Below are 25449 nucleotides of genomic sequence, written 5' to 3' on the forward strand. Positions count from 1 at the left end.
AAGAAGCAAAGTGGATGTGTGGACATTTGGTGAATGATATGGACACTTGCTGAATAGTATGAGCTGGTGGCTTAGTTACAGACCCTAAGTTTTTTTCCTACTCTGAATTGACGTTTAATGTGCCCCCAGACTTGGAAACAGTGTTCCCTTTCATAAAACTAGACGACAATTTCAATCGACTTAACTGGGGACAATAAGACTTGTTTTATTCACCACTGCCCGGCCCAAATTGTGTTCTCAAATTTTCTTTTGGGCAAACGACCTGGTATTGTATGCTGTCTTTGACAGGGGCCAGGAACAAGAGACACTAGTTTTGTCTGACGGTGTGAGAAAGTCAGCAAGAGACCTTTTCACCAAAGGCAGTGTTGAATTCAGCCACTGTGGCTCTGTTTAACACTGCACTTGAATAATTCTCTGTTGCAAAATTGCAGATTTATAAACATATGCTGAACTTTAAAGCCTATGTCATGATCGGATATTTTGAAACCTGAAAAAAAAGAAGAAGAAAAAGAACCTAAAATAATGTACACATTTTATAAACGGTTACAATAAAGATTAAATTAACTACATGTCGTTTAAGTAATCAGGCGTGCTTGAAACACATGATCTACACTGGAAAAAGCCTATGATGTGATAGATCAGCAGTCAGTCATCAAGTGAACAAATGTCACCTCAAGCTGTGTGTGTGTGTGTGTTTTTTTGAAAATGCTTGAAACTGTGCAACTCAGCTATTAGTGCACACCGTTATTTTTTAGTACCCAAAGAATACGTCCTTTGTTTGTGTTTATCTATATATATATATTTGTGTGTATGTGTGTGTGTGTGTGAGAGAGAGAGTGTGTGTGTGTAAATCTAAGAGAAAGGCCTCTATTGATGTAATTATACACAGGGCTTCATGCAAACATATTATTTTAAGTGACCCTTAGGTTTGTCTTTAAAGCAGCCTGTCATCTATAGTTATTACAATATTCCATATTTCATCTCACAGTTTCATGTTGGCCATAGCATACTGATTATACACTCTATAAAAGCTTTATCTCAAAACGCTCTCCCCTCATGGTCAAGTTCAAATACAAACAAAGCACCGTGATGTCACCTATTCAGACGGTCCAGACTTCTTCATGCAACATTATCTGCTCTGTTACTAATTCTCAGGAGAAGTACAACGCCTGGATCCCCGCGCTGAAGTGGGGCCATGCAGGATTACAGAGTTGCAGCACATCCCTTTCAAATTCATAAACCCGCATAGTTTTAAGATAATGACCCAAAGTCCTCATTATCAGTACAATTGGCGAGACATTACGCATTCAAGACCGTTACTACTCCAAGTTTAGGAGCGCCGCGTCGGCTGGGGCTGGGAAACGTCGCCTCTTTCTTTGGGGATGCAGATGAGTCTGGTGCACTTGACGTCTTTTCATGACCCCTGTCGCCCCCCTCCCCCTCGACACCCCTCCCCTCCCAGCCCCTCTAGGCCCTCACGGCGCTGTCTGTCATATTGGGCCTGGGCATGGCATTGCCACTTGCCCCACCGAGCGTGGGAATGGGATCGTCCAGTCGTTCACATCTCCTGCACTGCGGTTAACGGAATCAATTAAGCAGGCCCGACCCCCCCACACACATCTCCCCAATCCCCTCACTCACTCCCTCCCTCCTCTCCTGTCCTCCCTCTTCTGCCACCTCCCTCCCTTTCCTAACCCCATTCCCCACCTCTCTCTCTCTCTCCCTCTCTCTCCATTTTTGTCAGTTCAGTATACGTCCTAATTATTACTGTTTGGGATGCCAGCGCCGTTTCCTGGCCGGACTCGATCATGCTGAAATAAGAAGCATGGAGGCGCACACGTGGGTTTCTAAATGTCACTCTTTCATTCCCCGTGAAAAGCTCAAGATGAGCCCATGATGAAATTATTTAAAACCATAGCTCATGTTACAGGATCAAATAGGCAATAAATATTAACATGCAATGAGGGGCCTGGAGAGAGGTTCAGTGTGTGTGTGTGTGTGTGTGTGTGTGTGTGTGTGTGTGTGTGTGTATACATGTTATTATGTTTAAATGTGGATAAGTGAGCGCGCGCACCTGTGTACAACAATAATGTGCATCATGCTCCCCGAAAAGGTTATTAATTAAATTATGGGAAGCACAAACGAAGCTGTCCCTCTTTGGTGGAATTATGTACACTGTAAAAAAAAAAAAAAAAAGACAACATAAATCAGAATAAAATCCAAATAAAGCCAGTCAGATGAATAACATCTACAGTCTCAGGTCCATGATGGGAGAAAATTGAGAAACATGTCATGAGTCCTCCACAAGTCCTCGACGAGTTTGGAAGTAGTTTTTACTTTCGGTTATCTAGCTTTATGACGAGCAGAACACTCATACAGCTAGATAACCAAAGATAACAACCCACTTCCCCATCTTCAGCAATAATCCACGTGAACATTTCCTCTTCTGGTCTCCAACTTTCCATGTCTCAGAACTCAGATATATTCAGCAAAAGTCATCAGTGTCCTTTTCAAGTCACATTGTGCTTTATATTCCTTATATTCCCTTTTTGCCATTGAGGGCCACTATTGCACAGCCTGAGCTGTTATACACCCAGTGTAAAAAGGCAGCAATTCTTCGAAAAAATGATATATAATCCCAGTGTTAATGTCATATTCACTTGACATTAACCAATATTACTGAGTTGAAGGAGGCCTTGAAAATCGCGGGTAAGGTGCAGTCATCCTTGCACTGGGGCCCTAATTTGCAATGCAAATAGCTTCAATCCCACAAAAGGCTCTTTCGCCTCTATTAAGTCGTTGTGGCAGTAGCAATAGATATCCTGTGAGGCCGGCGGAGAAGAAACACGGTAAAGAAGGGGGGAAATCCGGTTTCCTGTGGAAAGTGCAATAACAGCAGGGAATTACGGCGCAAAATGTTTCGGATTATGAAGACAGGAGCTTGTTTTTTGGCCAAAGAGTGTCAAATTGTCCGTTCACATCCAGCATGTACTTAAGGAAAGATAAAGCCGGCGACTCTGAGCCAAAGGGTCCGTTCTGCAGGCTGCATGGTCTGTCGGTCTGAAAAGAGTGGGGGAATAGGGGCCATCCCCAAAGGATAGGGGGGCTGGGGGTGGCCAAAATATGGACCAACCCCGGTGAGGTCAAAGGCCTCGGACCACGACAATGTAACTGTGGTGATGTCATGAAAAAAAAAATCGCAAATGCACCCTCCTATCCATGCTCAATCTCCATCCATTACACAGCGCGCTTTGGAATAAGTCCGCCTTGCAACGACTAGTCTGCACGCCTTCTCTCACACAGGGATGAAAATGGATGCAGGGAAACCATATGTTTGGTTTTTTTATACACAGACTGAGAGCGACTCGACCGCTTTTAATGCAGGATGCGAGCTATTAAACAATAAAAATGCAACAACTCAATGAGGAGAGCGTCCTGGAGCTGCCTGAGCGCCAGCATCTTCTCTCTATCCACCGTAGGCTATATTTTCTATTCGCAGTAACATGCTACTCGCTTGCTTTTTGCTCTCCCTCCTATAAGAAGCACCACTGTAGGTGTTAAATTGCTCTCACGTAGTCGATTTTTGCGTCGAAATCCTGCCTGGCTTCGCGGGTGTGTGAGTGTGTGTGTATATATATATTTTTTGTCATCGTCGCATCCGAAGCGTAGACTACAATGGTATTCAGGTATATGAGGCTGGCGATGTCGCCTCGCGCGAAATGAAGACCATGCAAAGCGCCGCACCGTGTTGGCTTCGCGTGTCAAGCCGCTCAGTTTTCCACAGAAATGTAAGTAGTTAAGCGACAGCTCAGCACAAATGGGTCAATATATATAAGATCTTTGTAACTGAGTCAACAATAACAGGCAGTGGAACATGTGATGGATCATGCGCAGGAGCACACAACTGCAGGTTAAGCGAGTCCGTTTGTGATGCGTTTGTGCACAACTTTGATTCTGCTCCGACCACAAAACACTTTCCATTGAGGAAAAAAAAAAAAGTTCGCCTCTGACAGTGATTGACTTAATTCATGCGCATCTGCATGTGACTGAGAGCTTGCGTATGTGTGTGTGTGTGTGTGTGTGTGTGTGTGAGAGAGGGTGTGTGTGTGGGGTGAGGGGTGGGAGTGTGTGCCTGAGTGTACGACAGGAAAAGTGAACTATCAGGTGGTGACAAATTAAGACACTATTATTTATCAATGCCATAATATCCATCAGCAGCAGCTTCTTTTTCATTAGGTGTCCCATTCACTTGCTACAGTTTTAAATCTGGCTCTCAAGTTTACTCTTACTTCCTCGGTGGGAGGGGCGAAGCTGAGGTGTTTTAATGAGCAAATGTAAGTCACAAGGCCTGTGAATTGGGGATTACTATAAACATCTCTTTTCTCCTTAAATGTTCACAGTCGCGGCTGTTAGGTTCTGACCCCTTCCCCGTGCAGCATGAGCTAGCAGCCTGCTTTTTTTTTTTCCCCCAAATGTGACTTGCACTATGGAAAATACTCAAAATCACCCATTTTTGCGCACACACTGTCAATACTTTTATTTCTTATAGCGTAACGCATCGTCAAATATTCACACATACATAAGCATCCTGTCTCCCCCTGACATGGATCAGATGAATGGTATACTGTGAGGCTATAGCTTGATATCGTAAAGATAAAGCACACCTCATTAGGGCAAAGGAGCCTTCAGCATAGGCCTCCTACACAGAGGCCATGTCTTAATTATACCACGCCATTTAGAAAAAAACTTACAACCTGCCCTTCCTCTTGAAAATACAATAAGCAGCGTTTTCGTTGAGGTTAATGGTACAGTGCTGGAAAGCCAAATAAATCAAAAGGGCTCAATTCCATTCGTATTATCAGCTGTATTATAGGAACAGACGGTGCCTCCGTGCGTAATTACGCATAAATAAGCAACATAATGAACGCTTTGTTTTCCAGACATGATGTGACGATTTTAGTGACGTTATTTATCAAATGTAGAGTTGACTTACTAGTTTTTATTCAACACCGCAGTTTGAACTCATTAATCCAAAAAAAAACGTGGACACAATGTGTCCTTTTGTGTGATTTGCGGTCCTTTTTTCATCAGCTCTGACATTATATTCAGGACATCGCTCCCGAAATCACACTTCTCACACTAAACCCAGTTCGCACAAACTCATAAAGACTCGCTGGTATTGAAATGTGCCTCATAGGCCTAATACTAATAAAAATAAAAAGCTCACACAAATTTCAGTCAACACCAGCTTAGATGCGTCTTTTTTTTTTTAAACCACACACGCTCTTGTTTCACGAATGCTGCCGAATAAACTCTAAAGTGGACTTAATGGCAGAAGGCAGCTGGCTTTAAAGTGCAGAATTGAAAGTATTCACTATTGAAATATATCACCAGAGCTTGTGCGAAATTTGAGAGAAGTTGCCGGTCAGCTGTAAAAGGTGCCAAAAAGGTCTTATCAGTTCGCACTAATCCCAAAGTGTGTGAGGAAACATCCACAGTCACAAACTTCACATTTCCTTCAAAATACGTGCAATCTCCCCATAATCCTCAGTCCACATCATCTTTTAACCAAACAATCTAAACACTCCATCAGTTATCCATACCTTCACATTTAACTCTTAAGCACAGGGGAGACCTTTACGCACGCTGTATCTATACGCAGCCCATTACAGCAGGCAAAAAAAGTTGCACTTACTTCCTAAAGGTGAGTCAAACCACTGCAATCGAACAGAAAGCGTCCCAGGCAGGAGGAGAAGAAGCTGCATTCAGGTTGGGTCCGTGTGCACCGTGATATGGTACATGTTCGCCTCAAATATCCCAGCCGTATTATTTGGTGGGGGGGCCATCACTTTAAAATTGCCGCTAACACTCAGTAAGCCTGCATTAGGCGTGCTACAGCTGCTCTGTGCAAAGCATGAGCATATCCCAAGCACATGATAGACGAAGAGTAGGAGAAGGAGGGAGGGACGGGGGGAGGGAGAGAGATGTAGGGAGAGAGACAACTTTCCCATAACGTCTAAGCACCAAATAGAAAAGTGCATGCACAGTTGAGCTCTCACTGTGCAAGTTTCTTACCCCCCCTTCCCCCCTCCACCCACCACCACCACTCTTGTTGGTGATGGGGTGGGACGAGGTGGGAGGGGGTGGTGATGATGATGATGATGAGGGTGAGGAGGGTTGGTGGTGGTGGTGGTGGTGAGGGGGGGATGTAAAGTCCATCCTTCTGTGAGGAGAGGACGTGCTCTGAAATTCAAACAAGTTCCCTCGGTTCTTTTGTTGCACGCACGAACTGAGGCAGCATTGTTCGCGGTTTGGCTTGGACCTCTCCCTCCTTCTACACCTCCCCACCCCCCACCCTCACCCCCTCGCCCCTGACCAGGTTACGAAGTGAGCCTCGCAGTTGGGTGGTAATGAATTTGCTGCAGGCTCTTCGCTAACACGTTTTGACAAACGGAACGCATTTACCGGTTTCCAGACAGAGGGGGAAATGATTTGCTACATGCATTTCCCAAACTAAGTGTAGAATGAGGTCAATAAAAAAAGAAGAAGAAAAGAGAAAACGAAACGAAAAAAAACATAGGTCCATAACACGTTAAACTTAACTTCAATGGTTTTGATTGGATCTATGTGTGTACAGTATAGGCCTAGACTTATGATTCACCTTGCTCCCAGTAGCCTAATAAGAGGTAATCTCATAAGAGTCACACACACAGGCGCGTGTCCCCTCCTAAACTGGGCACACACACACACACACACACACACACACACACACACACACACACACACACACACACACACACACAGCCTATGAGAGAGAGGGAGAAGGGTAAAAAAAGATAAGAGAACATTTTCACCCCGAAAAAAGTTGAGGTGACCTACTTGTCAGTAGCCTAAAAGTAGCCGGTGTCTTCAGCTAATTCTGATGACATACCGTGTGTGTGTGTGTGTGTGTGTGTGTGTGTGTGTGTGTGTGTGTGTGTGAGAACGTGTTAATGCTCTTCTGCAAAAATGAGATGGAGAGCTTCCCTCACTGTGGCGCAGAGGCGTCAGTCAGTCTTCCCGCTCTGCTGATTTCACTGGTTCACAATTTTTTAGAGATTTTTTTTTCTCCCCCCCACATACACAATGTGTTATTTTTTTCTAAATGTCTCAAAAAACAGTACAGAAAAAACACACACAGAGAGAACAAATGTCAGAGAATCATCATGTGACTTCGAAGACAGTAAACGCAGCCTCTCTCATATTACCACCCCACCGCCACCCCTCCACCCCCTTTTGCCTAATTGCAGGCGTATCCATTACATTCAACCGGATTCACGTTTTAGTTTAACAGCGAGGGCACGTTCAATGACGTAGACAAGCATATCAGCTACGTGCAGCCATATTTAAATACATCAAGGCAATTAGCGCATCAAAATATGCAAATCCCGCTTACTACATAGTCCTCCCGGCCGCAGTCGGAGTAATTTCCCCCCAGCCAGTTCTTGGGTGTTTTGATTGCCGTTTTGAACGCCAACATAGCCCTTTGTTTGTTTGTTTTTCTTTCCTCCGAGAGGCTTCGTTAACGTGAACGGGACAGAAGGGGAGACATGAAGAGAAGGGGAACCGTGGCTTCTGCGTGGAAAACCGCCCATGCGTAATGAGACGACCCGCTCCGCCATTCTCAATTCTCCGACGCCGTTGGCTCTGGTGTGCGTATTATTTTTAATATTGATGCATATTCAGTGGGCAGATTTGCATTACACACTTCTCGCTTACTGTTTATTTCGACGTATGTTTTGCATGGTTTTGCGTATAGATGGAAGTATAGTCTCTTGTAGCGATGATAATTACTGTATTCCCTTAAAATTTCACCATCCTTATTCAAATCCTTTAGGCTAATATGATATTGTATAGCTTACAGAATCGACAGAAGCATCAGCATCTCCTTCAATCCGAATGATGTAAATCGTCGATAGCCACTGAATACTCATATACAGCATGCATGAACAAAGAGCTCTATGGTGGGCAAACAATAGAGGAGATTCAGTGGCTACAGTGAGTAGGTGACACTTGGAGATCGAGGCGGCTGGTTCATAACAACACAATGACACAGTCTGTGCGAAAAGTAATAACCAACCAACCAACAACAACAACAACAACAACAAAAGTCTCCTGCCCAGTTTGCAAGAAACCCAGTGACGCAGCGCTGACATTTAGGCAACAATTGCTCAGGCTGTCTCCTCCGTGTCCGTGCACGCGCGCAGCGGTGCCAGGGACGAGCGCGCGCCTGCAAGTACAGTGCGCCCATAGAGAAATATATATCCAGTTATTGCATGATATAACAAAAAAATATAAGACAGGCTCTTCCATTTGAGCATCTCTACTTTGTTATTTTATTCTCTCTCTTTTTACACGGATGCACCTGCTGCATCCTGCTGATCTCCTGTCCCAAACCAAACCTTTCAACTTACCTCCAATTAACACAGTCCAAACGCTGCTGCTGCTGCTGCTGCTGCTGCTGCTGCTGCTGCTGTTACTCGGCGGTTTGGTTAGGTGCGACATCTCTATGAAGCTGATGGGACGTTTTCCATGAAGGCAAACTTTCTGCTGTAGCAGCCAGAGCAGTTGCAGTTCCCCACAGGCTACTCCCCTCCGTCATTGAACCTTGCTCTTAAACTACTCGTGGCTCAACACCAGTGGTCAGGCTGGCTCACGTAAAGATATTCAAAGCCACATGAGTCCGTTACCCCACCTACAGCATGCTGGGGTCCCCCACGATAAAAAGTCAGATTTACTAGTAATCACCTGTAAAATATTTGGAAATGAACTTATAGGTTCCTCCCCGTATAGGTGCTTAAATAGCCAACGTTTCCATCTAAAATATGAAGGGGCTTATTCTACTTTAAGAATAAAGATAAATATCTTTCAAAGGGTCAGGGATGTTAAAAAAAAAATGCTTTTGAGAAAAATTAAAACACACACACACACACACACACACACACACACACACACACACACACACACATATATATATATATGTATATGGATAGATATCTTGAGAGGATGAGAGAGAGAGGAGTTTAGGGAATTGTGCGTTTTTAATGGATATGGATGTAGAATATGGTGGTGAGTGGTAGGTTTAATCGTTTTACCACCAAAATTGAGCAATTCGTTCACAACACTTCTCTGGAGAACGTACATCTACAACATTAGCAGGGTAAATAACGACGTCTTTACTCGCCTTCTTTCCCCTACTGTGCAGCATTCACTGTACAGGTCAGGACAGCAGTCCGCCGTTAAGTGCTCATCATTTGAATCAAGTATAGGAGAGAAGCGGAGAAGTTGAATTTGAATTTAGTATAATGGGCTTTTGTAAATATACTGCATCAGACCGTGTGATCAAGTAGGCTAAAGGATAACAGTTTAACACATTACTAAAAAAACAAACACCAAAAAAAATAAAATAAAATAAAAAATCAGATGGTGTGGCTGAAAACGGAACAAACAAGTGGGCTTCTTTAATTGGGTCTATGATAAATTGTAAAGATGCGTTATGATACAATAGTTAATCCAGCAGATTGAATTTAATAATAACTATTAGCCTATTATAATAACTGTTGTTATTATTTTACAAGAAGCAAGTAAAATAAGTAGAGGCCGTGGTTTTCTTTTCAGAGGCACCATGTGAGCCAAAGATCATAGAACAAGTATTGTTCCAGTTCTGATCGGGCAGCAGCCTGTGGTGCAATTTGTCTCAGGAACATGCACGTGTTGACTGACACTGGTGTTTTAAAACTGGTGTAATGAAACAAAGAACCAGCCAAACGAGCTTTCAGCTGCATACTGTACCTTTACTTTATAAAGAAGTGCGAGTTGTCTCCATCGGCTAATTAAACCTTTTATGACCGACTGTAATAGTCCACAACTGTACCGTTATAATTGTTGTTGTTGTTTTTATTATTGGCAGTAGAATTATTATCGTTATTGAGCGATCTGACTTTACCTAACACAGTATCCATCTTTTTTAAAATCGCGTCTTAAATGTGTAGATTTTAATGACGAAGGCGGGGGCAGGAGGAGGGGGCAGTTTGTACTCACCCACACCATAAAAAAAAATGTAGCTGAGGCTCTTGGTGGAGCACATGGGCTTATTTAGGTCTGGTCGATCTACATGGATAGCGTTGGAGACGGAGGAGGAGGGCGAGGAGGAGGAAGGTTAGGAGACTGTCGACTGTACGACTAAATGGTGACATCTAGTGGCGGTTTAGGGGAAGGTCGATGATGGAGTGGTGGAAAAAATGGCCAGCCTCCACGATCAGTGAAGTTCATGTACACCTGCTCATGTGCACTCCGTCGCCCCTTTCCTCCTGCAACAAACCAAGCACATGCGGATTTTAATGAAGCTTAAATTAGCACAAGATGTTTCACTTGACCGACATCTATAAATGTTGCTCATATGAAATTCATCTCCTTTGAAAGCCAATGAAAGGCTACTTCAATTACTTAGATTTATATTATGGATTTTGTTTATTTATCATTTTGTTATTAGTACATTTAGATTTTATTGTTTTGATATTTGGTTTTAATTTGAGCCTTTTCAATAAAGGCTGCTCACATTTTTTTTTTTAAACTTCATTCTTTACATTAGTCCCCTATCTTCATCTTTTAACATGAGTTGGATCAGATAAAAACAGACTGTTTGCCAGTTGAAATCGTGACGTGCTGCGCGTCAGTCTGACCTTTTGAGAAACTGTGAGAACTGTTGTCACAATAGATTATTTCTGACTGATAATAAATTACACTGTCTCTGCGGTGACATTATAAGCTCGCTTCACCGCAGGTTACTAGAAATTAACCCTTCAAATTCAGCGAAAAACGGCTCCAGGCTCAATGTAATGAAGCAGTAGTACCTATAGTCAAACTTCATGGAGTGCGGCCTAATTAAAACCTGCGAAGAAGACATTTTAGACGAATTCAGATCTAACTCCCTGCAGGAATGTGCTCCAAATAATAAAGAAATCCTACAAAACTGAAAACTCGCTCTTCACAGATCTGACTATTGCAGCAAATAAAAGACACCGTTACAGTAATGCTGTAATAAAACTGACTGATCATAAAATGCTCGAGTTGAGCCTGTTGTAATTTAAAGCTCAGAGTGAATTTTGGATTTTGTTATTTTTTTGGACAGAGTTACGATGTGTGTGTGTTTTTTTTTTTGCATCAGTTTTGGGATTAGCTAAATTACACTGCACACTTTATAACACAACTGATGATCCTTATTCTGTTGGCGAGCTTGAAAAGAAAAGAAAAAACACGAAAATGTCCCACATGTAGCTACTGTAGGCCTTTGTTTTCGATCCAAAACCTTACCACCAAATTGTAGACTACGAGCAGTTTAATAAAACTATAGAAGTGGTGCTATTAAAACCAGAATTGAAAGTGATTGAAAGAGAGCCAGCAGTTAAACAGTAATTGAAATTTGCCCCACAGACGGAGACACGTGGCTTCCCTTGTTGCGGGGCTGAACCCACGATGAAACAGTTGAACGTGCGTTCACTTCAAGCTTCAATCGGTTAGTTTTCTCCAGAGTCAGATCAACAGGAAAACCAGCGCCTTTCAGTGATATCAACCTGACCTCTCCAACGGTAGACTGCTGCGTATCCTAAACTCTAGGCTAAGGAAAAAAGACAAATATTTCTTTAAAATGTTTTTTTTTTAAAGAAAGAGGGAAAAAAGTCGCAATAGGAACCGTAGGAAAACGAAAAAGGACTCGAAAGGCTCACTTTTTTTTATTCATAGGCCATAATTACTTTGTCGTGCCAGGTTTTTAAAATAGCTATATATATATATATTTATTTTATTCATCTTTATACATAAAACTACTCAGTCAAATGAAACACCTGGGCATGTATAGGCGAGTCACATAATTTGTAGGTTAGTATGCATGAAGGACAAGAGAAACAAAGGCCTATGTGGAGAGGTGCATCATCACCCCAGTTAGGGGGGTGTGTCTAATTTTTTTATAATCAGCGCTTGCGTGTTGGCGACGTACTGCGACCAGGCCGTCATCCCGTAATAACCGTGCAACCTCTGCCAGTGATTATTGTGTTTTCAGAAGTCGGAAATTCAGTCGCCCCCCGCCACTGTAATTTAATACACAGTTGTTTACGACAAAGCTGCAGCTCCAGTTTCTTTGCGTCAGACATTCCCACGTGATTGTCCCAGGGAAACCAGAAAGGCAGGAACGAAAATTAAGGGTTTTTAGTGACAGAACTCCTCTATTGTTCCTCTCTCATATGTTTCGTTTTCTTTTATTAAAGAAGGGATGATACCGCCATGGACTAGGTCCATAGATCACTTATGTGTGCCTGAATGTATGTGTGTTTTAGGAAAATTGTAGATCTATGTGTTTGGATGTGTTTTTTTATTTTATTTTTATTTTTATATATGAAGAAATGTTTTTCACTTTGATCTGAAGATCCATGTGGACTATCTGTGGCATAATGTATCACTGAGAAAGATGAAGCCACTGTAATTCTAAGTGAGATAAACCTTGGCTTTAAATGTCAAATAAATACGTTGTGGATTAATATTTGTGTTAAAATGTCAGATTTGTTTTAATGTAAAATGAAAAAAAAAAAAGAACAAATGAGAAAATGATTGTCATTATTCTAATGTCATGCAATTTATATTGTGTTGAAGTGAAGCTGCTATTGCATCATGACTTCCATTTGTGGAAGGTAATATGTTTATATGTCTCTTTTTTTTCATTTTCATTTTTGTTCTTTTTAAGTTACAGAATGAAAGTAGGCACTGTTTTTGATGCATGCAGAAACAAGTCAAACACAATGAAATCACACCAAGTCACATCAGGATAACTAAGAAAGCCAGTAACTTTACTGAAATCTCTGCAAAATACAAATAGCCTTTCCCTCCAGCAGAGGAGACTTTTTATTCCATCTCCATACGTTTTCACTACATACAGCTGAATCAAGTCCCTTGAATTACAGAGATGTGGATTTAATTTAATACCATCTTAGTCTTAAGTGGCGACAAAGGCCAGCTTATGCCGCTGAAAGCCGCTCTTGCGTTCCAGAAAACTTTAGTTCCAAACCGTCCCCCATGTTCAGGTTTGTACAAGCTACATCGATACTACAGACTGACTTTTTAAGCATTTTAACATGTTACTCTTCTTTTTCTTTTTTTTGGGAAACAAAATCCTTATCAGCTTTTGAATACAACTTAAATAAACCACAAACACGGTGGAGCAACAAAGAGTCCCATGTGAATATTGGGACCTTGAGCATCGGTATGTTACTACACAGGGCTGTACAGGTGTATGGTCTCCCCTTTGCACTGCAAGTGATCAAAACATCAACTGAGGTACTGCTTAGGTCAATTTTGAGGTACCAACATTGAAGTCTATTATAATAATTACAGAAGAAGAACAACTGATCAACAGATGACGAATGGCTTCCAATTTAACAAACACAAAAAAAAATAGAAAAGAAAAAAAACCCACAAAGATATAAAGACAAATTTCTTCATGTCTTTGGTTAGAATTATGGTGATTATTGGTTTCAATCAGTGAGCAAGTAGCAGTGTGTAAATGTGCTTAGATCAAGTGGGCAACAGGCACGCTGTTCATGTGATCAGGCCTGAAACCATTCTACTGATTTGAAGTTTTTCAAATAACCTTTTCAATGCAATGCACAGGGAGACAAATGAGCAACAGAACAGGTAAATCTCTGGGTTTGGTATTGACATTGCAGTTTGATAACTACAGCTACATTTGACTGAAATTGAAATGTGAAACCAATTGTACATTTCAGCAAATTCTTTTATTGTGTTGTTTCAATGCTTGCAAAAACCATAAATGAATGTGAAAATAAAAGTTGAGTTCACAACACAGAAATGCCACTGGCTTTGGTTTCTCCACACTTATGCTGCCTGAAACATCATGTATATTTTTTTTCTCAACCTTTTTGTATTGAATTAAAAAATAAAAGAGAAGAACACCGTTATAGAGGCTCTGCCCCTGTTTGACTACACAGACTGTATACAGTAACAACAAAGTGAACCTGCATGAAATATGCACATAGAAATATCATAACACTTAAGTGACAGCAGATACGGGAGTGGGAGGCAGAGAGATATGTGGCTAGTTTCATCGTTTAAAAAAGAGAAAATCAAAACAGCTATTTATCTAAAATAAACAATTGTGCTTCTCCCATATACCAGCATGATCAATTTGTCCTTGTGTGTCTGACGCTGAACTGTCACTGACATGTGGTAAATGATGTGGAACCCTGTTCTGAAGAGTGGAACATGAGGAGTCACAGGATGACACAGGATCAAATTAGGTTTGGAAATGATTACAGATAATTAATAACAATGCACTCGCAAAATTATATTACGCACATATGATTCAAAAGAAAATTATATAGATTGGATCAGGGCTTGTGCAACATCCTGCACACAAGCTCTGACTGCAATGAGGATTTGAGGAGGAACAGAAAATCTGTAATGTCCAAACTAATGTTTTATAGGAGTAATTGCATTAAATTAGATAATTAAGGTTAGAATGAAACATCTGATGCATGAAAATGCATCTGGACATGGACTGAGGTCGGTCATATCTCCTCATCAGTGTGACAATCATGTACATCATGTGTTAGCGTTTCTGTCTGTCATCCCCTGTTCCAGTCTTGTGACATTTTCCACTAACAGGTTGTTTTTTTCAGCATTCAGGCCTGTCCTTTCCTCCACTACACAAAACCCTGGCAATGCTTTCCAGCTGGTTTTTAAGTTTCGACTAAATACACCCCTGAACAGCACATATCAGGGCTCAAAAGAAACAAACCAGACAATATGTGCAACTGCACATAGAAACTCCACTAAGAAACCAACAAAAATCATTATTATATATATTTATATATTAGAAAGCTATACACAAGCATGTTAATTTCACAGATTTTTTTTTTTAAAAGATTCTTAATATTACCATTATTATATATAATTAGAAATACACGTTTAAAAACAAACCTCTACAAAGATAAAACAGTTCAGCAAAGCATTGGATCTCAGTCTCAATTTTTCATGGCTTAGGGCCTCGGAGCCCTGTCATTTCCCCTCTGGGTGAACTATCCATCTCTTATTAGCAAAGCTATCAAAAAACACATTCTGGCTTATAGAAACTACAAAAAGCCACAAAAATGCTTTGCATTGTATTCCTTTCATATGAAAATATAAGCAAGTGTATCGTACAATTGTTTTTTATTTTTCCTTTTTTTCTGTTTATTAATACTGAATAGTTAATACTAGATCCAGAGTTTTGTTGATTACACTAATGTAGCTCGTAGATCAAAGGGTGGTCCTCGCTGGGCTCCGTTCTTTAAGTGGAGCGCCAAAATCATCAAAGGTTCCACACGTCTAACATCAGATTTGCCTGTTTACCTGTACAATCCTTCAAATGTTGCATAATAGCTTTTTCTTTAGTGAGTAAATAAATCTTGTAATGTCTGGCAACTTTTGACCCCTGCCCTTCCCCCCTTGACCCTCTATTTACATAAATACGTTGAACCTGCAACATGACATCATCTAATGTTAACACACATTTTTGCAAGGGAGAACTGCAGAGAAGGTATATAGCAATGAAACTGACACTGTACACATGTATTGTTTGTCCAACTCAAGTGCTAAGGTGTTTTCCACTGGACACACTCACGCTCATGTTAATGTTTTTTTTTTTTGTTGTTGTTGTTTTTTTTTTGTTTTTTTAGTCTATAGTCACTGATATATCGCTGAGGCAAATTGTAAGTACGTTTTATGAAACAGAGTACCTGACTATTTTTTTTGTTTATTTGTTGATATGCATATATGTACACATACACACACGTGTAAAGATATATGCATATGTGATTCTTTTTATCCACACACAATACAATTTATGCATAGTTCCCCAGCAAAAATACCCCCTGATCCCTTCCCAATCAACACCCACCCTCCCAAAACCCCATTATAACACCCCACTGGTTTATATAATGTCAATATGTATAGCACACACACACACTCGGCAAAAAGAAAAAAAGAAAATAAAAAAGGGAAACAAATTACAAACAGATTTTCGAAAAGGTTGTCCCTTTTCTTTCCTTCAGCGTTAAAGAGATAAAAGGAGCGAGGCCATGGGGCTGGGTGGTGAGTGACTCGTGATATCGAGTGAGAGGAGGAAGAGGAGGGAGCTGACTTGGGGGGGCGGGGAGGGGGGCATCGTAACGCTGCGTTGTCGGGGGCTCAGGGCAACTCGGGGCACTGCGGGGGAGAGGACAGAGCTATCATGTCGCCCATCCTTCTGACAGGCGCACCCGTTTGATGGAGGGGCTCTCGCGATCATCCAGGGCGGGCCGGGCCAGTCCCAGAGGTGAGTGGAACTCATTCCTGTGCTCATCACGGTCACTGCCCTCGTGGGAGCTGCTACAGCTGCTCAGGCTGTCAACAGGGGAGCGTCCCGAGTCCTGGCGGGACGAGGGGTTCTGGGGAGGTGGTACCCCGCCACCGTAGCCCCCCGGTGTGTTGCTGGTGCGATCTCTAGGAGGAGAAACAGGTTCGGACTTGATGTGCAGGCTTTGAGCAGAGGGCAGGGAGAGATTTGAACCCTGACATAAGTGAGAGCTAGAGCAATTTCTGTAGGAAGGAAAGGAAACGCAAGGGGTTACAGAGTTACAGAGCAAGAGACAAAGTGATTTTGAAGTCAGTCTGTCACGCGCAAACATGACATGCATGCAGGCACACATAACCACACATTCATACTGGGGGAGGTGTCATATTTGTGTTGGACTTTGCAAGTGAAGGTTGAAAACAGTGGAGGACTCCTAAAAGTCTCTGTGGTGACACGAAAAATAATCTCTAGTGATATTTTATGTGCTACATCATGCCCTTCACAGCAACACAACAACCTCAAATTAAGTTCAGAGCACTCACCCTAGCTGTCCGAGGGCCGAATGCTGCATGTTCTGAAGGTGTTGCTGTTGCCACCCACTCATTGAGCTGAGGTGAAGGGAGCTGCCACTGTTGAAGCCAGACAGGGAGGACAGATCTGCACTGTTCAGGGAATACTCTGTGGACAAACACAGGACAAAGAAGAGGAGGGAGTAGATTATAGGTTGTTCAAGGAAGTTCAAGCTGAAGTTGCAGGAAGGCATTTCTGATTAACGCTGCTCTTCAGTCCTTGGGTGTGACGATAGCACCCTCTGCTGTTAGACTGTTGTATAACACTTAAAATTTGGACTGAAGTTTCAAAAGCATCATATATGCATGAATTAAAAACTGGAATTGTCTAATTGTATGGGCACTGTACAGGTAGTGTGTAAATTACTTTGCATTATCACAAACACACTTGGTAATTATAAAGAATAATACTGTGTTCATGAAAATGTCTGAAATTTTGAATTTTATATATTTAATATCATATGAGCTCAATGTACATAGACTGTGATACATACCGGTACCATAAGAAGCAGAAATGGCAGATGGGTAACCACCCATGCCTTGTCCTGGTAGAGTGGGAGTTGCTACTGATACCACTGGGGTGGCCAATGACTGAGCAGACTGAGAGTTGTTTATTCTCTGGTTCTGTGACAGGGGAAGGGAAGACAGGGAGAAAAAGAGAGATGGCAAAAGCTTGAGAACATGATATCAACTCCCAGACAAAACAAACAAAAAACTGCAATAAACCAAGAAAGTTTTTTTTTCCTTCTGATTTCCCTTCATTTCTTTCTTTCACTCAACAGATGCTGAGAGAATGAATGTGATGCCAACTTCTGGGGAAATTAATCACTTGACATGCGGCATGGCTGAACCCTGCCAACCCTATCATTTACCACCCTTTCCGAGGGCCCACTGTCGCTATAGTAACACCATCGGTCTCCAAGGCAACGCAATGTAGCGACGGCAAGGGAGAGGCACTTTACTGTGGCAGGGGGGAGCGTATGGCAGAATATAATGAAGGTTTGATGCAAAATGAAAGTGTACTCCTCTGATGCCCTTCATTTCTACATTCTGATTAATAAAAGCTGTGAGCTGTATGTGAACGACACAACACTTAATGCAGGTGTAAAGATAAAGCGAAAAACGGAAGTAGTGGATGCACAAGGGGCTGTGGCAGAAAAGAGGCCAGGCTGCTTTTACTCTGACACACCACTGGATGGCACTATGTGCCCTCGCAAAATGTCATGTGAGGTGACATTGGTGGCTTCAACATACTCGGCGGCAAGAAAGATTAAAGTTAGTCTGGAGTCGGGATCGCTTGCCTCAGACATGCTGTATCTAGTGGTAATAATCTGAATAATGACAGCAGGAATGGAATGCAAATCAAGAGGTTAGACTCAGGTGAGTGCACTGCTCTCTGTTCTACAAGGCACATTATGCTCTTGAGAACAGCCTTAACCAGTTTCTGATTAGAAATCATTTCAAGTTTCAGATTCCTAAGGGCCTATTAGGGCGGTTTGATTTCTAAATTTGAATGGCAGTCTGACTTACCAATAGCAGATCGACATCCTCAGACTGACGGCATTGAAAGGGGAGGGCAATAAATTCAAATTAGTGAGTGTGAATGAGAATAGAGGAGCGCTGGTGGATATAGGGATGGAGCTACTGTAGGACTGAGGCAACTGAAACAGAACTAATGTGAAAAGAGGAGGCGAAGAACTACTCTAACACATTTTATTGGAAAGACGGGAGAATGAAATACCAGGGCCTTTAGTATAGGTGCCAACATACGCAAACAGACACAGCAGAAGAACTATATCAGACAGTATCAGACTTGGGCAAATGGACTTTATAGAGGGTTTTTGGCTCAAGAACACATGAAAAAAAACAAAATAAATGTCACAGACTAAAAGTTTATCACAAATATAACCTCATCAACCCAAGTCTGATATGACGAGATGAAAGCAGCAGAGGACATGAAAGGAATTAAACGACAGTAAACAAACCCCCAAAGACCCCCTACCCCCCACCCCCTCAAAAAAAAAAAAAAAAAAAGAAAAAAGATAGGAAGATATATAATAGGGAAAAGGGGGGTGGGAGAGGAGGAATCATCACATGAAAACAGGGATAAAAAGATTACTCACAATGGAGGGCATGTTGTTCTTGGCGCCAGGAGGGATGAGCACACGTAGGTCAGGTTTGCGGTTGTTCATGCCTAAGTTCATGGGTGGGGGAGACTTTGCCTGCATGTTCTTGTTCATGCCACCTGGAGAGACCAGCAGACCGGGCGAGTTGCGGTGGTTACCATATCCATTTCCTGAGAGAGCAGAGAAAGGTTGGGTAGAAAAAAGCAGAAAGATGTTATATTTGAACCAAAGGCACAGCCACATGTTATTAAACCTGTTTCAAAAGTTAAATGAATGTTAGAAATCCTGCTGTCCATGAAAGTGCAGCCTAATTAAGAACTACGGGAATCCATTTTCACCTTCTGCTCATTTTCAGTGTTTCTGTCTTATCTCCACTTCCTGCGGTAGAAATCTTTATTCGCTCACCAGTCTGAGAACTTGTAAATGGTGCTTCATGAAAGTGGTATTTGCTGGCACAGCAAATCCTCAAACAGACTACAGACTACCACTTTTTGCCTTTATGATCATCACCACTGTTTGTTTGGCAGTCATAGAATGAAGGTCCTCTCCACTTGAGAGGACCTCACCCTCCACCTCTGTCACCAACAGTTAAGGCTGCATGTGCCCTGCAACAGCCAGTGAATCGTGTAAAAACATCTAATTATGGGTAGCAAGACCACAGAGGGATGGGACCCATCATTTGGCCATCAGAGCTAAACACATGTGCGGTTCGTAGAGACAAAGACCCTGCCTTGAGGTTGCCACCAGATCTGCATTCCCTTAAGTACAGAGGGCCAAGTGCAGCACCCATTTCTCCCTCAAAAACCGGTGGGGCGAAATCCTAGCAACATCATTAAAAAAAAAAGAAAAAAATGGAGTGGAGCGTTCTTGCAAGCAACACAGTCTTTGTTTCTAACCCAATCCCGCAGGCTGTTTTTCCCCTTACTTCTCCTTCCTTCTTCCAAGGGGTAGAACACAGGGCACTGTGTGGACGTTCCCACTTGAAAGACAGGCAGGAATTATACGTTAGACATAAATGAATTTCCTAATCATATACTCCAGGGGAAAATGAGTCGCAGATGTCTTCCTGGGCAATTTCCCTCGCTGATCTTTGTTTAATTTGAGAGCGAGGTTTTTGTTGTTTGGAAATGAAAAGTCTCAAAAGCTCAATTTGAACAATCTGAAGAGTAAACGACCGCTAGCGGTGAGAGAAAATGAGGCTGCCTGACAGAAAACAAGAAAAACTGTGTGTGTGTGTGTGACAACTGGTGTGTGTGTGTTTTGTGTCTTTGCTGGCATGTGTTATGTAGGAATATGTATAGGTTGATGTTAACAGGCATGAGTTTGCGTGTTATTGTATGTTTTGCTATATGCATTTTTGCATGTGCATGATTCTCCTCAAGTACCATTTTTGCGTCACCCCGCAAGTATATGCAAGCACAATTTGACTTCAGACTACGACACATGCCGTATGACTACTTATGTATGAGGCATGCATATGGATGCACGTGTGTGTTTTGTATTGGACCCTCTTAGTTCCAGTGTCAATCTCACATTAGCAAAGAGGCAGCTGCCTCTTCAGTTTTCCCGCTCTCTCATTCTCATGGCTGGCCTTTTGTGAGATTGAGTGGGTGCATGTGGAGACAGATGAATGAGACCTCACACACACATAAAACACACACGCTCAGCACACATACACACACTTTGGTAAATAACTCAGCAGGAAGTACATCAGTGTTTCTGTACAGATGAATAAAAAAAAGAGACTGCGCTATAGAGAGACATTAATACACACTTTGGTCAAGATGACACGGGTTTCATCTTGGTGACAGTTAATCAGACATCTGTGTATTGCCACCCTGTGGAGATGGCTGCAGTCCAGTCAATTATGTGCTAGATGACTATGATCATGAGTGGCACAGGCCAGCTCTTAAGTACTTCAAAAGTAAAATCACGAGCTAATTAAGCTAATGAAGCAAGAACTGTGACTCAAATCTCTTCATTCTGTAGCTTGATCACCCTGATTTTAGGACAGTTGCATTCAGTAACGGCACAGTGACTTGACTACTATATCAGCAGAAGACACGATATCCAGACTTTGTTTCCACACCGCTCGTCTGATGCTGCTTTGAACGGTCGAGCAGATACTCGGGCTGGCGTCAAACATTTAGAGGAAGTACCAAAATTAAACACAGCTCAGCTAGGAGTCTGTTTTGCTGCTGTATTAAAACTCCTGCATAGAGAACAACATCTGATCTGAGATTCAGATAAACAGCTTCTTGCTATTTCTGACGTGTTGAGGGACGGCTGAGGTCGAAGCTGGAGGATTGATCTGACTCTTTAGGTGCCATGGTTATGGCCTAGCGTGCTTCAAGATGTATGTGTCTGAAAAGCCGCCCCCACCCCCCCACCCAAAAAAAGTGTTCTTTCTCTCTCTCTCTCCCTATCCCTCTTACACACACACACACACACACACACACACACACACGCTAAGGAGAGGTGTGGTTAAACTCATGTACATTTTACTGTTACTGAACAAATTTTTGATGTCCTGTTGTGGTCTAACAGGCGCGCTCCATTCTATTCCCCATACACACACACTCTTCCGTTGCGGTTTGGCCAAATGTGCATTCAACCCTGAATTCTCCAACTGAACCAAGGTGTCACACTCACGCTCACAACTTGTTCAGTTGGTGCGAGGTGCTGCCAAGATTGAAACACACATTGTTGGATGATCTGTTGAACCTGACTCGTCGTCAGTTACTGCGTGTGTGCTTTCCAGCTTGCACTTGTGTGTGACTTTGACCAGAGATGTCCTGAAGATGTAGCTCATATGTAACTCCTCTGATGGTATAATTGGTGTGTGATCAAGGTGAGAGGTGACAGGGGTTTCTTGTTAATTCTTTGCAGTGCTTTCACAGTGCTGATCGGAGAATAGATGACAGCTACATAATTGCACAAATGGAGGTGGGAGGTTTTCACAAGCTGGACTTTGACTCGTTCTGTCTGTCTCCTCACCTCGCGCTCTCTCCTAGCTGCCAAAGGAGTTGACAGATTGAAGACATACTGCAAATAAATGAACGAATTTACGCATGCACGAATACACTTCCCACAATATTATATATAACATGATGACTCAGCCTCACAGTAACATGCCCTGTTTGCACTGTACTGGAATTACCTGGAGACCTCGTGTGATTCAAAATGTATCTTCACAACTGGGTTTCGTGGAAGATGATATTTGTACATGATATACAAAAATCTGTGTTTCAATCATATTTCCAGGAATTATCTCCAGGAATGATTGAACCTTCTATGGCACATCTTCATGCTAATGCTGCAAAGAAAGGGAACTCTCAAGTTGGTATTTTCAACACGGGAAATCAAGTAGAGTTAAAGTCATGAAAACACTGTTGCTAGGGAACTAACGACATAAATGGACCCTGTCTTGTTCCCCTTCAAAAAATTTTAGATGTTTTTGTTCAGATTGAAACTTCTTGATTAGCGCAATGAGTATAAAACAAGTAAAAAAAAAGAAAGAAAAAAAAGAACAGGCTCACATGTGAAATCCTCACTTGTGAAGTGAGAGATGATCACTTACAGAGTTCACAATAAAGAACGTCTGGAACAGTGGACGTCACAGCACTATAAATGAGCCCTCAGAATTTGCTGTACAAATTATGTCCAACCTCTATTACTTTCATTGCTGTTGACATTTTAAATGGAAATAATTGAAAAATTGGATCTATATAACAGGACATACAGCATATACACATATACGTATATACACATGACTGAGACAATTCAATGAGACACCAAATTACACTAAATTAATTCAAATTTCGAGAGGTAGTGGAATTATAATTTCACAGACTGGGGACATGGCAGATTGTTACAGGAATCCTTCTGAACAACAGGAGGACTCCAGGTAATGCTAATCCCATGTGAGTTGGGCTTTAAAAGCTGTCATTTTCTCTCTTCACAGACAGTGGAACCATGACATCTAAGACACAAAGGAGGTGTGTTTATGTCTGAAACGCATATGTGCGCACACATTCAAAGACACACACGCACACACACAAGCCACCCCCACCCCTCATTTCACTTTGGCCACGGCACTTATGACACTCATGCACACAGGCCAGACAGCTATTGTACAATCAGCTTATCAAAATATACGGTAAGGAGCAGAGGAACATTAGAACAGTCCTTGTGGTGCCACAGTGGCTGGGCCACCTCACACTGAGTCACTTAGAGGAACATCATTAAAATGGCTGACCAAGTTCACAGAACACTTCCATCTGTGTTCCCCCACTGTTTCTCCTTTTGCACACATGCTTCCACCATCAGTGGATATTCATCACTGGGGTTCCCCCCCCTCCTCCCCCCGTGCACACACTCTTTCTCTCCCCCCCTAGATGAGATTTAAGAGAGCTTTGAATGGAATCTTTTTGCTCCCACATGACTCTCTCTCAATGTCGTGTTTTTCGCTGCTGCTGAGCGACGCGCAGCTCTCACAGAGTGCCTCTGTTCCTTCGGCGCGGTGACACAAAGGCTACATTTGAATCATGCTCTGCAGCACGCCGTTGACAGAACACACGCCACAACAAACCGTCCTGTTGTGTGTGTGCGTATGTGTGTGTGTGCATGATGAGTGACCAGACAGAGAAACCAAGCATTGACCCCTTGTGATGGAGCCCTAGGGGCCAGACAAGGCTGCCCAGCTGTGCCCCACTGACCCCCCCTCTTATTCTCCATTTTTACACTTTGCACTGTATGTCAAGGCTGTAAAATTTAACCCTTTAAATGGGAGTCTCTTAGCCATAAACTTGCGGGCTTGACATGTCCTCAGGGATAAACCCATTGACACACAGAAGCTAACACATAAGATTCCTTACACATGTTCCTCAAAGACGACTCGCTCCTCTCTCCACGGGATCATGGTGAGCCACTCTAAACGCTGAATTAATTTGGTTGCAGACATATGATGGTAATTACTTTGTAGGAACTTTGGCAAAACATGTTGCTCTAAATATGAGGCATGGGTGTTGTCATATTGGATTTACACCCAAAACCAAAAATAAGAAATGGCCTAACATATGGGGCAACAGAAAAAAAGGATCTGTAATTTGAAAAGTCCAGTGATTACCTGTCAGTCAATCTCCTGCTCCAGTACACTGCTCACACATACACACAGACACACACATACACACAGACACACACACACACACACACACACACACACACACACACACACACACACACACACACACACACACACACACACACACACACACACACACACTTGTTCTAGCGTTTTACAGTTGAATGCAGGCAGGATGTTTCACAGCCCCAGCACTGCACAAACATTCCCAGATGAACTCCACGACCACTAACATCAACACATCATGGACAAAATCTCCATTTGGGTTTGGGTTACTATTAGTCATGCATTTTATGGCCCCGAGTGGGTGAGTGGGTGCCCTGTGTGTGTGTGTGTGTGTGTGTGTGTGTGTGTGTGTGTGTGTGTGTGTGTGTGTGTGTATGTGTGTGTATGTAAGCAGACAACTGCGTGTGAAAAGAGGAGGCCATTCTTACCAGCACTGGTGCCTGCGCCAGTGGTGAGGTCAGCACCCATGAGGCCACCTGAAAGATGAAAGGGAGACGAGAGCAAGAGAGAGAAAACCATTAGAAGATAGACACCCACGTTACATCCACTGTGCCTCCTGTCTCTTACCTTGCTGACCTTTCAGAAACTAACTCAATTTAATCACAATCCAGCAAGTGTGTGTGTGCGTGTGTTTGTGTGTCGGTGCATCATATGTGTACCAGCGCCGTAACGTAACCGTGCGGGGCCCCCCCGCGGCCGTTCGCCGCGGATGACGGCGGTGACGGCGGTGACGGCGGGGGGGGGGGGGGGTTCGGGGGCGAGGCGATGGCCGCGATGACGGGGGGGCGGGCGGGGTTGACGGCGGCGACAACACAGCAGAACAATCCTGCCTAGGAGCTGTCCATGGAGATGTGTACCGATATACTGCTTCCCACTCAAACCTTAACACTTTCAGCTACTGGACAGTGCGAGTGGATACATTATGCTGCCGTCCAAGAAAAATCACACATTATTATTTTTAAGCCATGTGAGGTGGAAGAGTGGGAGGGTCCAGAACGTGTGCGGTTTGGTGTGGATGCTGCGATGGCCAAAACTCATATTTAGTTTATGCTGGCGCTTCTAGCATCCAGTTGTAATGACAGGGTAAGGGTGTGGGCAGCAGCCTTAAGACCAGAGGGACAGAAAAAGGACTTTGGACAACAATAACAAACCAACAGGCCTAATTTGCTTATGTCACCAGCAACT

At 42.7% G+C, this 25449-nt stretch overlaps 1 protein-coding gene and 1 long non-coding RNA gene across 27 annotated transcripts in view; both read right to left on the reverse strand.

Annotated features, from left to right (window-relative positions):
* The window catches only part of LOC146981641 (uncharacterized), a 39737-nt gene extending 33637 nt beyond the window's left edge, over positions 1 to 6100 (reverse strand). The window contains exon 1 of the long non-coding RNA XR_015036597.1: positions 5696 to 6100. This is a non-coding gene — a long non-coding RNA (uncharacterized LOC146981641). The remainder of the gene's footprint in view (positions 1 to 5695) is intronic.
* A 6757-nt stretch (positions 6101 to 12857) lies between these two features.
* The window catches only part of mef2cb (myocyte enhancer factor 2cb), a 73609-nt gene continuing 61017 nt past the window's right edge, over positions 12858 to 25449 (reverse strand). For all 26 annotated transcript variants that reach the window (XM_085787069.1, XM_085787060.1, XM_085787067.1 and 23 more), the window contains 5 exons: positions 24693 to 24740; positions 19113 to 19285; positions 17484 to 17613; positions 16963 to 17098; positions 12858 to 16665 (listed from right to left, as the gene is read on the reverse strand). In XM_085787069.1, the coding sequence (XP_085643195.1) occupies positions 16317 to 16665; positions 16963 to 17098; positions 17484 to 17613; positions 19113 to 19285; positions 24693 to 24740 (836 nt within the window). In that variant the 3' untranslated portion in view covers positions 12858 to 16316. The remainder of the gene's footprint in view (positions 16666 to 16962; positions 17099 to 17483; positions 17614 to 19112; positions 19286 to 24692; positions 24741 to 25449) is intronic.

Source organism: Trachurus japonicus, chromosome 9 (assembly GCF_045865225.1).
Source record: "Trachurus japonicus isolate A0001 chromosome 9, Traja_1.0".
Taxonomy (NCBI): Eukaryota; Metazoa; Chordata; class Actinopteri; order Carangiformes; family Carangidae; genus Trachurus; species Trachurus japonicus.